Here is a 17,508-nt window from a genome sequence, read left to right on the forward strand (position 1 = left end):
GTGACTGGTCCAGGTCTTTTACCACAAGATTTTTCCTTACTTAAAACTGGGACAGATGTGTAATTATAGCAGTACCTTCCATTTCCTTTTATATTACTTACTGAGTTATGGCTTAACGCAACATTTAAAACATAGAAGCATATTATTAATGTTGCAAAAAAACTTTATAATGTATATAACTAGCCTGTAGGATTTGTTTTAAATTGTTTTTTTTAAATCTGTTGTAACATAAAAAACTCTGTCTTTTGGCAGTCATTGTTCTCTCCCAGGTAAAGCAGAGCTCTTTCACTCCTCCTGTGACTACAAAAATGTGAAAAGCAGATTCTATTGATAGCAGCAGTGAAAGGAGCATAGTCATGTCTCAAACAAACACAATAGCTCCAGATAACTTACTTTTAACTCATACTGAAGACTTCTGTGCTTCAGATCAGCATAACTCCGGTCAGTGATGCAGAAATCCCAGCCAGCAAATATTTTGTTACAGTAACTCTGAAACCGATCTTCATCATGTACCAGGCTCTGCTTAAAACCTTCTACTGCCCTGAAAATTGAAATCCACTCAAATAAGCAATGTATAATGGCAAACTACAGCTGGAAAAATACATTTGTTAACTGCAAAGGAAACTTTACCTCTTCACAATCCATGCAATGCTTAAGAGCAAATAGCTAAATGTGACCATTATATAGGCAAGAGGCAGACTATAGCGGATGATGTAAACATTGACTGTGTCTATGGTGTAATAACCATAAAAAAGGTACGTCAGTTCGAGGAAACCCTGCAAGAAACAAACACAGTATTGTAATATTAGTAAAAAGTTAAAGGAAACCTGTGCCAAGGAAATGTGTAGGTTGCTGTGACTTAAAATGAGTATCTGAACCCAATAACCAAAGCTTTATATATTGCAGCTTACCAGTCCTTTGACTTGGCGGATACATTGGGGGGAATTTATCAAAACGGGAGCAGACAAAATCTGGAGCAGATTTGCACTGCAGCCAATCATCTTTTATTAATTTTCAAATCTTGAGCAAACTGAAGAGAGATATTGATTGGTTGCCAAGGGCTACTGCTCCAGAATCAGTTTGCTTCAGTTTTGATAAATCCCCCCCCCCTCCATTAGCTCTCTTTACACAGGGTTTATCTCACGTTATTTTCTCCTGGTGATACTGCCATTAACACACTTGCTGTCCTCAGGTGACAATGCTCACATGCCGTACTGTATCTATTAAGAAGCAGCATTGTCATCCTAGGACAAGACATCTGTAATTACTACAGAACACCTACAACTCCCCATCACTATAACTCAGGAGGAAGGTGCAGAGTGCATGGAGGCACAGGTGGAAGGAAGTTCACTGGATTACTTGGAGATACTATGGGTATTTATTTGCATTCATCAAACAGCTATCACAAAATATTTTAAAAGCTTTATTTAACAGGCCCAAAAAGGAGCAAATACGAGAAGTTCATTGTTAAAGTTTATATATGCCAGCTCTACATCTGAAAATGCTAGTAGTCTGTGATGTGAAAGTATTGAACATTTTCAGTACTTTCTGAATCACTTACCAGGAACAAGCATGGAGATGCAGAGCTTTGACTTTCCTGGCTGCATCCTCGTTCCAGGTCAATTGTTTGGTAACTACTAAAACCAGAGACAAACAGGGAACCTGCATTTTCAGAAAGTAAAATACTTGCATATTGCTACTGCTGCAGCCAATACGGAGTGGTATCATGCACAATGTTGGATTATCTTTTCAATTAACAAGACTTCAAAAGAAGCAGAGTCTCTATTACTGGTCTTGTAATGATCCTTCCCTCCTTATATCCTACTCCAAAGCATCCCACAGAAGCTTCTCCCTACTGTCTGGATGTTGTATGTGCTTTGATTGTCTCTCCGTTTCAGCTTCCTTTTGGTAATCTGATTCCTTCTTTGTCCTTCCTGAAGGTTTCCATAGTGGGCTTTCTGCCTCTTGTTCCACCATTGCTAAATGAGTCAGACATGTCATCATTTGAGTCTATAGTCTAAAGAATAGTTTACATAGTATTTGGGGTTGAATAAAGACATACGTCCATCAAGTCCAACCCATAATGGGGTTCCTCCTTTCCCTGTTAAGGTGCAGTCCACCAGATTGGTTAGTGCTTCATGGGCTTTTCAGCATCATGCATATGTTTCTCAGTTTTGAAAGGTCTTCTGTTCATGTGTTTAAGTTTTACCACGTGGATATGCAAACTAATGCTAGTTTTGGATGTAAGCAGCTTGAAGCTGCTCTCTGAGTTGTCGTGCCCTCTTGACTTACTGAACAGGCTTGTTAGTGTTTGGTTGATGTGCTGCCCGCCCCCCAGGTGGACTCCTTATGGATGCCTAAGTGCTTACGTGTCTTGTACTGTACGGTTAAGAAAAGATAATTTTTGACTTGCCTGTAAAATTATTTTTTTGGCGTACAGTATACAGGGCAATGAGATACAGCTATTGGCAATAAAATATTTTGCTTTTTCAACTCATGGTGTGCTGGTGACATTTTTCTATTTTTCCACAGTATACAGGCCCATCCCCTCAGTTCCTTTTTTTAACCCTATTGCTTGTTACAAAACAAAGTCTTACAGGGAGTAGGAGGATCTATAACAGGGCTGTCCTTGCTGCTTTTATGACAGTGTCCAATCACCTCAAGGTAGCAGTATAACCCATGGTTAGGACTGATCCTGTGTCCTGTACTGTACAATTAAGATATGCATAAATTGGACACCTTGTCACTGGACTTGAAGCCAACCCTAGACTAAAGATCACATGTCTTTGTTAAACAAAATACATCAGACTTGTGTGAATACTGGACACTTATCTGAAGCCTACTTTGAACAATAAACATTGTAAAATTTGCGTGAGAAAGGACTCTGCATTGTGTACACTCACAAGAATGGAATTTGCTTTGAATAACAGCCACCGAACAGCACTTCTCTATTGTCAGTGGTATAATAGTAGCTCTGCAGAAAACATGGCACCTACCGTTCCAGAAAGAAAGTCTATAATATTATTGTAGAAATACAGAAGTCCTTTGCCAACTGGTGAGTATCTAGCACATTCAGCCCCTGCCAAGGAAAAGAAAGTGCCAAGTAAAAATCTAGTAATATATTATGTTATTGAAAGTGCTTGCAGTGTATGCAGTGGCCAAAAGCTGCACCTTACCAGATGGAACAATTTGGCTGCTGTTAAATATTCCTTGTTTGGAAATGGCAACTGGCAGTGTTGTAAAACAGAAAATGAGGAGGAATATGACAAAATTCAGCAACACTAAGAATCTCAGAAACGAGAAATAAGACCCGATGCCTGTGCCAAATTTACCTAGAAGTTAAAAAATAAATAAATATATAAATATATGAAAAATAAAATACAGCTTCCGTAAGTACCAGCAAATACATAAGCTTTTGTTAACATTAAAACAATTATGTAAGTAAGCCCATGCATAGCTATGAGAGAAGACAATTTGGTCTATAGGCAGCATTAGTAACAGATGGTCCAATGCACACTATCACCATATTCACTTAATGTTCTCAAAACATTCAAAATGAATGCATTCCTTTTATAAACCATTAAGACTAAATTAGGAATGGTACAGGAAATTATTATTTTGACTTTCAAGGTCTGTTTCCCTAATCTCCTAGGGACTACAATCTCAATATAAATTAGAAAAGTAAACGTGAGATTGTAGTCGATCACTAGATCCTGAAGTTCTGTGATTTATCTGAAAAAAAAAATAAGCCTGCCCGAACTTTAAAACCCTGGTTTCTTATTGGTTTTAATGATCCTAAAAAAAGTAAACCTCAACTTAACTATTAGTTTTCCAACCTAGAAGATTCTCAAAAGCTTTAATCTGAGCTGATCAACGGTGCCAAAGCTTACCCTCTCTGCCCTAATTCATTCTTTGAATAGGCAATTAAAATATTGTTAAAAGTAGGTAAACTCCGGCCCTCTAGGTGTGGTGAAACTACAAATCCCATCCCATCAGAGTGTAGCAATCCTACAGAGCTACCAATGTTAACACTGCATTTGTCCAAGGCTCCTTTGCCTATGCTACAAATATGTCCATCATTCAATTGTGATGGGATGCCAGAATGTCTACATCTGACATTTCCCCCTCCCCATCTGTGGCAGATTTGCTGGAAAACATCTTGGCCCACTTTCCCTGATCCAGAGTTTTCCAGCTGAGATAGCCAGTTTTCTACCCCTTGTATAAATACTGTGGAAAGAGCTGAATCATAAAGATTCCGTAGTTCTTTCAGCTGAAGAAACTACTTGGCCTGGCTGGTATCAAGATCAGACAGAATGATGGAATTAGCAAGGATTTTCTCAACGTTCAGAATCCACCCAATATTCCTCCAGAGCCCAAATGGAAATAAATAGGTTGGACTCCATCTACAATAGGAGGTCGCCCAGGCATCCTACAACTGATATTCTCTCAACCATGGAAGATAAAAACCAAGCTGTCCACAACTGTGGAGGGGGTTTTGGCCCCCAGCGGGGGCTGCCTTTTGGGCGGTTTCATTCTTTATGGCACTTAATGCCCTAGCATTCTACTCCTCTGATATACCCAGCCAGTGATTATCTAAAGCAGAGCTATGTCATCCAATGAATAAAACCAAAAAGAAAAATATTTGCTTACAATGATGCATTAGGAGCGTTTTCCCTTTATTTAGGACTGGAACACACCTTTTCATTGCAAAGGTGTACTAACATATTGCAGTGATATTCATTGTGAAAGCAAGGCAACGCAGATCCAATGCACAAGCGTTGCAGTGCACACCTCAACACACAGTAACATACGTAGTTACATAGTTAGTCAGGTTGAAAAAAGACACATGTACATCGAGTTCAACCTAATGTGCCTGCGTTCCGGGTGCGGCTGATCGCACTGCGGGCACGCGGCTGTGGTGCCATTGACTTCAATGCACTGCCACGCCCCCTCCCACCCCTGAACGCAGGGAGCTGGCCAGCTTGCGTTCCAGAGGCCAAACGCACTGGAACATGGAGTTTGTGGTGTGAACCGGCCCTCAGCAGTTTCCTGGCCTTGAGCAATCAACCTGCAAAAACTATTTTTAAAATGTATTTAAGATAAATTTAGAGATACAGTAAGAGAATGTTTATCTATCAGTTGTTTTCTCCACACAGGAGGTTTCCTCTCACTTCCTCCTTTATAGGACATCTGTCAAATGGTGAGCAAGTGAGGGGAAATTTCCCTAGTAGGGACAAATATAGCAATAAATAGTTGACAGGAGTCTCTAACTATTTCCCTAGAATCATAATAACGGTTAGGGATGCACCGATACCACTTTTTTAAGACCGAGTACAAGTACCGATACTTTTTCTTAAAAGGGACAGGTCACATTTTTTCTAAAGCAATACAAAATCATGATTTTAGGTCAGTTTCTTAATATTATGAAGAACATGAACATGAAATGAAATGAATATTTATCATGCCATTGCTAACTAAGGCTGGTATCCCCATAGTGGGGAAAATAGATGAGACCAGAACACTGTATAGTGTGGCACAGCTCTATCCAATTCTGCATACCTGGCTTTATATAAGAACTTTATAATATAAAACGGTCTTGAATGGCGTTAGGCTTTACACAACCAATCCTTACCCTCAATACTGTGAATGTTACTCCTCCAAAGCTGAATATTAGACAATAAAGCGGTAGTTTCACCATGGAATTTCTGATATACACTTCTGCTGTTGTCTTTTAACTGACCCCATCCTGTGGTACTCTGGAAATGCAATGCCTGAATTTTCCTATAAGACAGTAAGGTAGACTAAGCATACAATCATAAATATCTACAATGTAACGTAAAGTGAATCTGTGACCAGGTTATGGACGTTCAAGTATTTATATAGTCTTAACAATCAGTAAATAAGCTTTAAAAAAAAAAAAGCCCATGCTGGCCTCTGCAGCTGCAAGCCCTGAGGCCTGGTTCACACCTGGGCATTTTACAGCTGGTTCCTGCGCGCTGTAAAACGCTCAACATGTGAAAACCAATAATTTCCTATGGGCATGGTTCCCACCTGGGCGTATTTCAGCGCGTGGGAACGCGCTGAAAACGCCCTACGCCCAAAGAAGTACAGGAGCTTCTTTGGGGCATATTTTCCGCGCGTATCCATTAGGATACAGCCGGATAGCCCTCGTAAACACGCATTTGTTGCGCGTTTCTTTTACCGCAAATCGCTGTAAAAACGTGCGGCAAACGCGCATATTCCGTACGCCCAGGTGTGAACCCAGCCTGAGGAACAACAACAACCAATTTTTTGGGGGTAGGATTTAATGGAGGAAGGAGTGGTGGAGGAGTACTGGAGAGGCACAAGTAAAGTGGTTGGAGGTAGGCTTTACACAGACACTGTCACTTTGGCGGAATGTGATAAACAGAGCATGTAAAAAACACAGATACAGCAAAGGGAGGTTATAAATAAAATGTGGCTTACAATTTAGAACCTTTTTTTCTTGGATGGGTACATCCTAAGTAAAAACTTGAGATGCCACGAATGTCGCTCCTAGCTTTTAGCTAACATAGGACCAATAATTCCATTGCCTGCAGTGCTCCCATCGCAATGAAAACATACAGATACAACAGAACTACAGTCCACTATGCAACACAAACAACTGTTGGATGTGGGTCCCACTATACCTCTCAGGGACGATGTAGGACCTAAGAACCCTGTGTGTACCAAGAAAGATCCTAAATTAGTTTTACAGGTAACAGCATTTCTATGAATCTTGCAGGACAGCAACAAGAGGAATGGCAGATTCCTCCTTCTACAGAAAACAGAATAGTGAAAAAGCACTCTCATCTTCCTCATTCTTCAGTTGAGAAGTAAAATACCTCCACCAGTGCAGGGGGAAAAAATAATAGGAATCCTAATTAAATGGCGGGATGTAGATGTGTCCTGCAGGATTCCTAAAAATACCAGTAAAACCAGCTGGGCATTTCCCCAATCATCTTTCAGGAAAACAACATGAGAGGAAAAGCATGTAACAAAAGCTTACTTCAGAGTGGGACCACAACTTTTAGATCTTTTCTGCCAAATGGCAGGTTCTGTTGTTAGAAGACATACCCTCTATAATTTTTAAAGAAGGTATTCTGACTAGACCATATGACTGATTTGTTCCACTGAAGCACCAACTTTTCCTGTCCACAATGTTGCTATTCTGGTAGAATGCACTTTTAGTGAAACTGGTACCCGCGATCCATCTTCTTTATATACAAAAATATAGTTTTTGTCTAATTCACCTAGCCACTGTACTCTCAGAAGCTTGCAAGCCCTTTTTAGGGCCAGTAATCAAAATTAGAAGGCGGCTCTATCTTGCAAAGTCTCTTCAGATATCTAGATATCTTAGCAAACATCTTTGTACATTATTATTATTATTATTATACAGGATTTATATAGCGCCAACAGTTAGTGCAGCGCTTTACAACATCTAAACAATCAAAGTTTTCTTCCCTAGGGTCATCACAAAAATATGGCAGGACAACTTCCTGAGTTTTGTGAAACACTGTGGATACCTTTGTCAAATACATCCAATCTGGCTTTAGGATAACCGCTATCTGAGAGAATCGTTCGATAGAGCTCTAACTGATAAAGGTTTGAAGAAGATTTTCCACTCTCCTGACCTTGCTTCTTTAGAGATGAAGTATTGACGTCATTATTTTGTTAAATCTACCAGGGAACCCAGTGCACATTGCACCTGTCCTTTTTTAAATCTGTGCAGTGGTTGCTGAGCAGTGTTGTCAAACAGCAGGCTTCCCTCCTCCCCCACTGCTATATAACAATGCGGCTAGCAAGGAAATGTTAGTTCTGACTGACAGCAACAACTGCAAGCAAGGGGACTTTATTTCTGATTGACAACACACAGTGGAGAGGGGGCATAACAGACAGTGCATATAAAGCCCACACAACCATGCCGTTGCTGCCTCCTCATGCTCTGCTCCCTTCTTTTTAGTGAAAAAAAGACTGCCTATCAGCATCCTGCTATTTCAAAGGAGACTGGAGTAGTAACTGACAGCTGCAGAGGAGCGCCATTATTCACATAAACACAAGCCAGAACTCAGCAGGCAGCTGTCCAAGCGCAATTGGTCCAAGCTGTCTTATTAAAAAAAAAAAAACACATTGAGGACATCAATCTTGATGCCTCACCAGTGATGAGCAAGTGAGGGACAGGGAGGCACCTCCCTGTCTCCTCCTCCACACATAGCTTGGTTACTGAGTTGGGGGTGGGGCTTCGGCAGGCTGGGGAATGCCTCACCCAGCACGGAAAGCACCGTAAATTACTGAGACACACACAGGTTAATAGCACACACAATGGTGGCTCCATAGGACCTTGCAAGGGAAAGGAGCCACAGTAAAACAGGATATCAGGGTCAGTGCTCAGGGAACTAGCTGATTCTTCAGAAAACTAAAACTTTTAAACATTAGGGAACAGCATCTATTGTAAGTGATTTAGTCAGTATTTAAAATAACTCATTGACTTTATTAACAATTTAAGAAATAAGATATTTAAGGGAGAATGTAAAGATTCTTCCTGCCCTCTTTACATTCTGTCCTGTATAGAAAGAATCTGAGGGGGATCTGGAATTTGTTCTGTTGCATAGATGGCTTGTAATAAATCATTAATTTCATCTAAGGTGAATAATTGTCTAGAAGGCTTAACCTCATCTCCATCATTGTTAGTGTCTAAAGCTTTCTGTTCCTCCACTGGGACCAGCATCCTTCTCCCCAGGCTGCCCAGTGGGTTCCAGCGCAGTCGAAAAGATGTCATCTCAGACACCAGAAGTGACGTCACAGACTCCCAAACAAGGCTTGGGCCGCATAACCAATGTCTAAGACACTTCATCTGCTTCCTGAAATCCTGCTGGCAAGAAAATGCCAACAACGCCCTACTTTAAACTACCATTGTCGAGATCACTCAGTCACTCACAAGACCCTGCAAAGAAGGCAGGAGAAAAGGACAGGGACAAAATGCACCCGGGACTTTAGGAGTTGACCCCCAACAAAATAAAGGGGGCAAGATCCTAGCATCCGGAAAAAAGGCTACCCTCTGGCAAAAACAGAAAAGGCCAATGCAGATCTGCACTCAGAGGGGGACCAATGGCCCAACAGCCATCCCATCAGAAAAAAACCCCGTAAGTGCTGCACTACTTCTGAATGGTAGAAAACACAAAGCACAGTGGCATAGTAGTTAGCGCTTCTGCCTTGAGGTACTGGGGTCCCTGGTTTGAATATCGGCCAGGTCACTATCTGCAAGGAGTTTGCATGTTCTCCTGTGCTTGCGCGGGTTTCCTCCGGGTACTCCGGTTTCCTCCCACACTCCAAAGACATGCTGGTAGGTTAATGGGCTCCTGTCTAAATTGGCTCTTGTATATATATGCATGTGAGGTAGGGACCTTAGATTGTAAGCTCCTTGAGTGCAGGGACTGATATGAATGTGCTCTATGTAAAGCGCTTTGAAAAATACCAATAATAAATAATAAAACAGTGGGATGTACAGAGTGGTAGGGGTTTTTCACTTTTTTTGCTTGTGTTTGCTATAAAAGGACGAACAAATTCTCTTTCATATTGCTGTCATGGAAGGTGATCGGGGAAATAGGGGATTTTCATCTAAACTAGAAAACCTCCTTCCCTATAAAAAGCAAAATGAGGTGTCTTCCATAGACTAAGCCCATATTAAAATAAAAAATATTACCGTATATTTCTTTTTTCCTGAATGCTGATAGGGCGTTCCCTCAAAGGAATACTAAAATCAGTATCTGCAGATTCCAAATTACTAGGCTCTTGAGATAGTGAGCGTTTCAGATTGCGGTTACTTCTATGGGAGTCAATGGTTCCATAATTTGATGGTCTTCTCCTTACCAGAGACTGGTAACTTGGTAGTTCATGTAAAAAGTGGTTTGGTAGTGCCACATCATCTTCTGTAACAAAAACGTCTGGAAAAGAAAAATTAATGATCATGGTTATTCTAAAACTGTACTGTTAACCTAAAACCATTACCAGTGTGATACAAGATTATGCAGATATAGCAGATGCAAATATGATACAAGATATAGCATCAGTTTTATTCAAAGTACAGCTAAAGGTCACAAATTCAGTTACTATGTGATGCACAAGCCTCAAAGTGTAAAAAAACAAAAACAAACTTACTTTACTTTCCCTGACTGAGCCAAGTCCTCCATTTGGGTATCACACACTTCCCCTCCCAGACACTGAAGCTTACAGTGGGAGGGTTTTAGCAAAAGAGGCAGTGCTGTCAATCCAAAAAGCTGTGGGCAGGAATTGTGTGGCCAGGGGCTACAGGCTTTTAAAGACATGCTGAAAGCCAACAGACCCTTAAAACTATTTTTCATTGCATTAATAAAATTAACACAAAGTATTTTTGAAGGCAACTAGTGAAACAGTCATATATCAGCCTCCTGTAGCCACTTGTGCAGCAGTGCTCAGCCCGAGAGAGGGAGGTACAGCACTAGAAGCCAGTCAGGCTCTGCTGTGTGTACACATGCTGGCAATGAATATGTTGGCAAAAGCAGAACGCATAGAAATAACTTGATTAGGGTGCCTTTTCCTCCTTCACCGTCCAATCTCCACCCTACGTGTCTAGGTCCAGGGCCTGCTGTAGCTGCAGTTGAGGTCCCAAGCCAGGATGTGCTGTCTGGCAAGGGTGAAAAGACAGGAGGAAGGCAAGTAAATCAGTACCAATATATGCATTTCAACTGTGTAGTTAGCTGCCTGGTGTTCAACTTAGAAGTACACAGACATCAATAATTCGGAACATTTACCAAGTGAGGTGTTACAATGAGAACAAAGTTAAAATTAGATAAGGTACTTAAGGGCAGCAAAACCGGATATTTGGTGCCAATAACTTATTTGTAGCAACTACAATAGAAATGTACTATGGCTAATGAAAGGCATTCTTTCTACTTTAAGTCACACTTAAAGAATGTACATGGAAATGTATAAACTGTACATGGTATATGTAATGTATAAAATGTACATAGTAATGTATAAACTAAAAAATCTCAGCACATTAGACAGGGCACAAAAGATAGACTTCATAGTTATAACATTTGAAGTGTAAATGGTGTCTTTTCAGCTCATTATGGCTAGTTATGTTCTGTATTATTCGTAAAATCTGTGTTTTTTGTTCAGTCTTATTGTAGAAGAAGTCTGTGAAGTGTGATGGTACTGTGTAACACACATAATCCTCCATTAAACCTATTCTTCTGGTCCTGCAATAAATACATAATGGTTGATATATTACTAGTGTTTACTGTCCTAGTCTACCTTGATCAGGTTCAGGGTAGCTTTAAAGAATATAACCTTTTCTCACTTTACTAGTTAACATGAACCCAGTGTAGGATTAACATGAACCCAGTGTAGGATGATTACTTTAGCAAATGAACCACATAATGTGGAAATCCCTCTTTTACCTTTGAAGCAGTGAGGGTTAAAAAACCAGACAGTTCACTAAAGGAGCATGAAAGCAGCAAGTGCCAATCAGGAGAATGGACATATTTTAAAAAAATATATTTTTAAAAGTCTTCACCCCAGAATATTTTAGTTTTGTCTCTTTTTTACAAGTGTCATGTTGGCTCCTTACATCGAACCAGAATTCCTAAATGCTCCAACTGACATGGGCATTAACAACTTAAATAATGTTATCACACTGCCTTGGTGTATATTCCATAATGTACAAGTGGAAAGTAATTAAATAATGCACCCGTGAAAGAGTGAGACCTTGGTTATGACCATGTGGTGGGAGGAGAAGACACAAATTACTACAAAGAAGCTTCATCATTCTCAGGGGGAAAAAAATGAGAAAAGGTCAGTTGGCTGAACCCACTCGTGTTTACCAAAAACTAAAATGCCAGTGTACACACTTCTACGTAGTGTCAGAACTTGGCCACTTCATCCTGTCCCCACATCCCTATTGGCCGGTAGGTCATATACCTTTTTGAGATTAGGCATCAAGCTGCATGCGTCTGAGTGCGTATATGTGAACAGGCACAATTTAAAAGCAAGAGATTTTGATTATACATAAAACACTACAGACACCTTCTATTGCTTAGAATAGATGGCAATGTGCAGATGGGTCAGACTTGAGGGATAGGTTTTATGAAAATGCATTCACATACAATGTTCCACCCAAGCCTTAAGACAATCAGCACCATGGCTTGGTGGTTAGCACTTTTGTCTTGCAGCATTGGTGTTACCAGTTTGTATCCCGACCAGGACATTATATGCGGGGAATTTGCACGTGCTCCAGTATCCTTCCACACTCCAAAAGACATGTTAGTAATTTAATTGGTTCTTATCAAAATAGGTGCTATAGGTGAGATAGGGACCTTAGACTGTAAGTTCCTTGAGGGCAGGGACTGAAGCAAATGAACAGTATGTAAACCACTGCGTAGATTGATAAACACCTATAATAATAAACAAGCCTTGTGATTTTAAACGCTTTGTTAAAACAGGTAAGTCCTGCACAGCACATTTACAACTGATAATAGAGATCTGCCAGCACCCTACAGGTAAATTATGGAAAAATTTACTCCCCAGCTTCATCCTTAACATTACAGAGTAAAAAAGCTAAAGATTTTCGAGCAAACAAAAAAGGTAAGCAGCAATTTTTTACTTTGTTTATGCTATATGAATGGGATCATATTAGAAATATAAGATAGCCACTATCCCAATTTGGCTGCAAAAGTTTACCTGCAACACTTTAACCCTTCTGTAATTATCCCACTGACATTTATCCTTTGTCTAATAGCTTCAAGGTAAAAGATAATATTACCTCTGCTAAAACCTGCCTCAACTTGCCAGAATCGCCTTGAGACAGAAGCAACAACTCCTTGAACTGGAAAGAATGTATGTGTGTTGTAGATCACATTGGCATTCTGTTGTGTAAAAGGAAATTAAATTTCTTTTTTTTCCCCCTCAAGCCCAAAATTTAACCAATTCAGGATTCTGTGTGCATATCCTACTTGCCCTGAAGTGGTTAAACTGAACTAGTGCTGAAGTGGTTAAAAAAGCTCACAACTGCAGCAGCCATTTCTTGCACAAATGCACATTTTAGGCCTGAACATCACCTAAAACCCCCAAAACATTATGAGGGGAATTTATCAATACTGGAGCAGTTGTCCATGTAAACCAATCAGCTTTAAGCTTTCTTTTTCAAAGCTTAACTGAACACACTGAAAAAAAAGAAGCTGATTGGTTACTGGCAACTGCTCCAGATTCTGTCTGCTCCAGTTTTAATAAATTCCCCCCTGTATATTTTATGAAAGCAGAGACCCTTTAGAATAAAATTGTGCAGGCAAAAAAAAATTGCAATTACCACCAACAGTTTAAAAAGCTTCTCTATTGTAGTAGTTATTAGTAATCACAGCAGGATTCAGTTTTTAAGGTGCTGCCACTTTAAGAGCACTGGCTCCAGCAATGGGATGCCCCCAGACTCCATCGCTGACCTCTTAATTGGCAGGACTGGGATGATGTAATTTTACGCATGCACATGGGAGTGTACACTGAACTGACCATGCGCAACTCAGTGTACATTCTGAAGCATCTTGCGAAGAGGAAGGTAAGCAATATTTATGGCAGGAGAAACAGAATATGTCTCCTCTGCAATTAAAAATCCTTCCTACCGCAAATCACATTAAAGTTCCACTTCAAGAACAAAACAAACAGGCTGTTTATCAGGAGGAAAATTACGTGAAAACAAAGCATATAGTTTCAAAGCAAAGTCATAAATATCATAATTTCTGCTCCTCTGAACCATATGTATTTAATGTACTAGCATAATCTCTTAATTCAGGCAGTTCCTCTTTGGGAAACAGCAACAGGTTATTTTATAGCACTGGCAGCTTAAAGGAGAACTAGTGGGAAAGTAAAATGTACTCTCTATAGATCGAGAACTGAGTGAGCCACTGATCGCTCAGCTTATGGCTTCTACCTGCAGAGAGCGGTGACCATCTGTCACTGCTCCCCGCAGGGTTTCCCCCCCCTCCCTGTGCCTCCAGCTTTCACTGGAAGGACAGACAGGGGAGGGGATGCAAAGCCAGCTGTCAATCAGGCAGCGGGTTAGATTCTGACCATGTTGTAGGGATCTTTCTCGGCTACAGCGCTGTCAACATATAGCGAGCAGTAGCCTGGTCTTTGCTGAGTTTGGGGTCACAGGAGTATATTCACTACAGCCAAAAGAGAACTGAAGCCAAAAATAGTTTTGGCTTTAGTTCTCTTTTAAGTTAGCATCCTCCAGCTTTAGGCCTTGTTCACATGGGCATAGCCCCTCACTGCAATGGTAGCACTGCAGCCGCACAATTCTGTATACATTGATGCAGCCGCGATGTTTAGCACAGCATATCACTTCTGACAAGCGCTCCTGCTTGTCAAACGCAACAATTGGAATTAATGGTGGGTCCATGTTGCAACCGTGTGTGTACGCGGTTGCCGTTTTTTTTTTTTAACAGAAAATCCCTTTGGGATTAAAAAAGAAACCCTGCATTCATGAGGCCTCAGTATCCCCTCCTGAAAGCGGGGCTGCCGCTGCTCAACCACCCTCTGAAAAGTGATCCACCACAGATCACTTTCCAGTGGGTCGTGGAGACTGTCATCAGGAAATATGCCTATTCACAACTGATTGGGCCAAAAGGAGGGGGTGGTAGTCATAGTTTTAAACAGGTTTAAACACACTCAGGCTAGACTGGTCTGAAGAAAATAGGGATGCACCAATACCAACTTCTGGTATCAGGAAGCCAGGCGGCAAGTCATTACACGCCGTCTGGCTTCCTAATTGGCTAGGAAGCCAGCTCCATGCACCCTCATCACCAGGAAGCATGGAGCTGGCTTCCCGGCCAATCAGGAGGCCAGACGGTGTGTGTAATGACTCACCGTCCGGCTTCTTGATTGGTTGGAAAGCCGGCTCCATGCTTGCTCGTCACCTGGTGATGAGGGAGCATGGAGCCGGCTTCCCGGCTAATCAGGAAGCGAGTCATTACACGCCGCCCGGCTTTCCCACTTGTCAGAAAGCCAGGCGGCGAGTCATTACTTGCTGCCCCGCTTCCTTAATGGGACTTCCAGTATTGGTATTGGGGAGTACTGTATCGGGGAGTACCAGAAAAATAATATCGGTACTCGTACATGATACCGAAAAAACAGTATCGGTGCATCCCTACAAGAAATCGAACATGATCCACTCCACCCTGCTCATGGGGACTGGCAAAGAAAACAGCCCCAGCATGGGTTTTGTAAATATCAGGAAAATACTTAAATGTCTTTAATACAAAAACTTGCTGGTTCCACCTTAAAAAGAATATTAAAGAAACCATGGAGCTTCATACCTCCTGTCAAACTTTCACAGACAAATGTACACGTTTTGCAGTCACCAGGTTATATAAGGTAGAGAGACAGAATATATACCTCTTCTTTGGCTTCTAGTACCATACTGACCGAGTCTTAAACATTTCCTGCCCAATACTAAATAGTAGAAAAGCACACAAGAATGTCTGTGTATCTGTTGCACAAACGATTTGTTTCTCCTTTTGCAGCCAGGCTACCCTAGACACGAGGCATTTTGACTCTACTTAAGAAAAATTAGCTGAGGGCCTGAGACCTGGGGCACTTGGCAATAGATCTGGGACCTGTGCCACTGGTGCCAGGGCCTAGCAATGCAGAAGAGAAAAGGGAGGTCACCAGGGCTAAATTGTCTGGCATGGGTGACTGGATCGCAAGAATTGCATATCTTTTGATAGGTAGAGCCAGATGACAGATATGCATTTCAACTGTGTAGTAGGTAGTAACCAACATCCATATCAAGTATATCCAACACCAATTATTTCTATTTTGGATAGAGCAGGGAATGGTTGAAAGCAGTGTCTTTTTTTTTGGTACCTGTGTCCCACTGGGGAGATTTCCTTACATTTCCAGTTTTGTAGACTCAAGAGGAAAGTAAAACTCTCCATAGAGCAGTTAATCCTCTCTCAGACAGTCATCATTGAAGCAAGCACCCCATTAGAAGATTCCTCTATTCCTGTTCTGGCAACAACTCAAACTTTTGGATGTTCCCTCATCGTTAGTCCCGGTGACAGTGGTCCATAGGAACAGTGACTCTCTCACACGAACACACAAATAAATAAAAAAACTGACAGAGGTTCTAATCCTTCCCTACTTTTCCCAAAACAAATTGAAATGAATAAAAATTAATTAAAAACCAATAGAATAATATATCAATTATACATCAAGCTTAAAAATCTGTTTTGATCAATTTTTTCCTGTTAAAATGAATAAGTGTCAAGAATGCCATGATGTGTGGTACTCTATACGGACTCCATCCCTACTGATCCACCTCATATACGTTCCCTGGTTTTACATCACTTCTCATTATTAGTGGAAAACACTAGAAAAGCAGACATTTTGTATATGCTCAATTTTATAAATGTTCATATGATTTCTGGATTTCTTCACTTCTGTTTGTTTAAATGGTACATTTTAATTTTTTTGGTTGCATAATATAATTTAGATTGATGTCTGCCCCAAAAGGGTGACTATGGTGGACCCTTCAAATGTAGAAAGTAGAACAGCTTACAAATCACAATTGTATAGGCGATTTCTTATGGGTGTGGTTTAGGGTAATGGTTTGTATTAAGTGGTCTCATTAAAGTAAGAACTGCCCAGTTAGAATCGCCCTAATTTGTACATATTGTCCATATAATGGACAATAACTTAGGACAGCAGGCTGAACTTATAGAGCTTGTAACAATGAACTGAAACATAAGACTGCTACAGTGAACAAGAAGCCAAAAAATTTATCCAATTACAGGTTGTGATTGCTATTGTGATATGCATGTCATTGAAATGGACTCATCACCTTATGTTTTTATTTCATTGCATACGGAAACTCTTAGAGAACTATGGGGTCAGTTTTTTTCCCCATAGTTCTCCTAAGGGTCACGGGAGGACATATACTAGCATCCTCCCGTGACCCAAAGCTCAGAATATCGCGAGCTACAGCTTGCAGTATACTGAGACCGCCACAGCCGGGACCGATCCCGACATTACTGTCGAGATCCACCCAGCTGCGTGATTGACAGCTGGCTCTGCCTATCTAGAGGCAGAGCCAGCTGTACCCACCCCTCCCCTGTCCGTTCCGCCAATCAGTGCTGGAGGATCAGAGGGGGGGGATCCCTGCAGGGAGCCGCGAGTGCCAGTCACGGCTCTCTGCAGGGACTTGATCGAGAAGTGAGCGAGCCAATGTGTGACAGTTTCATTGTCACACGTCGGCTTGAACTATGAGGTTGAGTGAAAATCACTTACCTCATAGTTCTCCTTTAAAAGGCCAATTCCACCTTTCATGCCATGTTCCATGTAACATCCATATTTAGGGTATAACATGGAAAACGGTGCCATTGCAAAGCCCCCCCAACCTCAACCTGAATCCCCAATTATCTGGAATCATGTGGTGCTTCTCCCCACAGTCTTCTATTC

General features: G+C 41.1%; 1 protein-coding gene across 1 annotated transcript in view; it reads right to left on the reverse strand.

Moving 5' to 3' along the window:
• TMC7 (transmembrane channel like 7) overlaps window positions 1-17,508 on the reverse strand; it is a 44,145-nt gene that overhangs the window by 18,214 nt on the left and 8,423 nt on the right. Inside the window, exons 2-7 of the mRNA XM_018558470.1 lie at window positions 9,722-9,962; window positions 5,633-5,781; window positions 3,177-3,332; window positions 2,997-3,079; window positions 631-776; window positions 394-541 (exon numbers count right to left, since the gene is read on the reverse strand). Coding sequence (XP_018413972.1) covers window positions 394-541; window positions 631-776; window positions 2,997-3,079; window positions 3,177-3,332; window positions 5,633-5,781; window positions 9,722-9,962 — 923 coding nt within the window. The remainder of the gene's footprint in view (window positions 1-393; window positions 542-630; window positions 777-2,996; window positions 3,080-3,176; window positions 3,333-5,632; window positions 5,782-9,721; window positions 9,963-17,508) is intronic.

Source organism: Nanorana parkeri, unplaced genomic scaffold, assembly GCF_000935625.1.
Source record: "Nanorana parkeri isolate BGI_ZX_2015 unplaced genomic scaffold, ASM93562v1 scaffold341, whole genome shotgun sequence".
NCBI lineage: Eukaryota > Metazoa > Chordata > Amphibia > Anura > Dicroglossidae > Nanorana > Nanorana parkeri.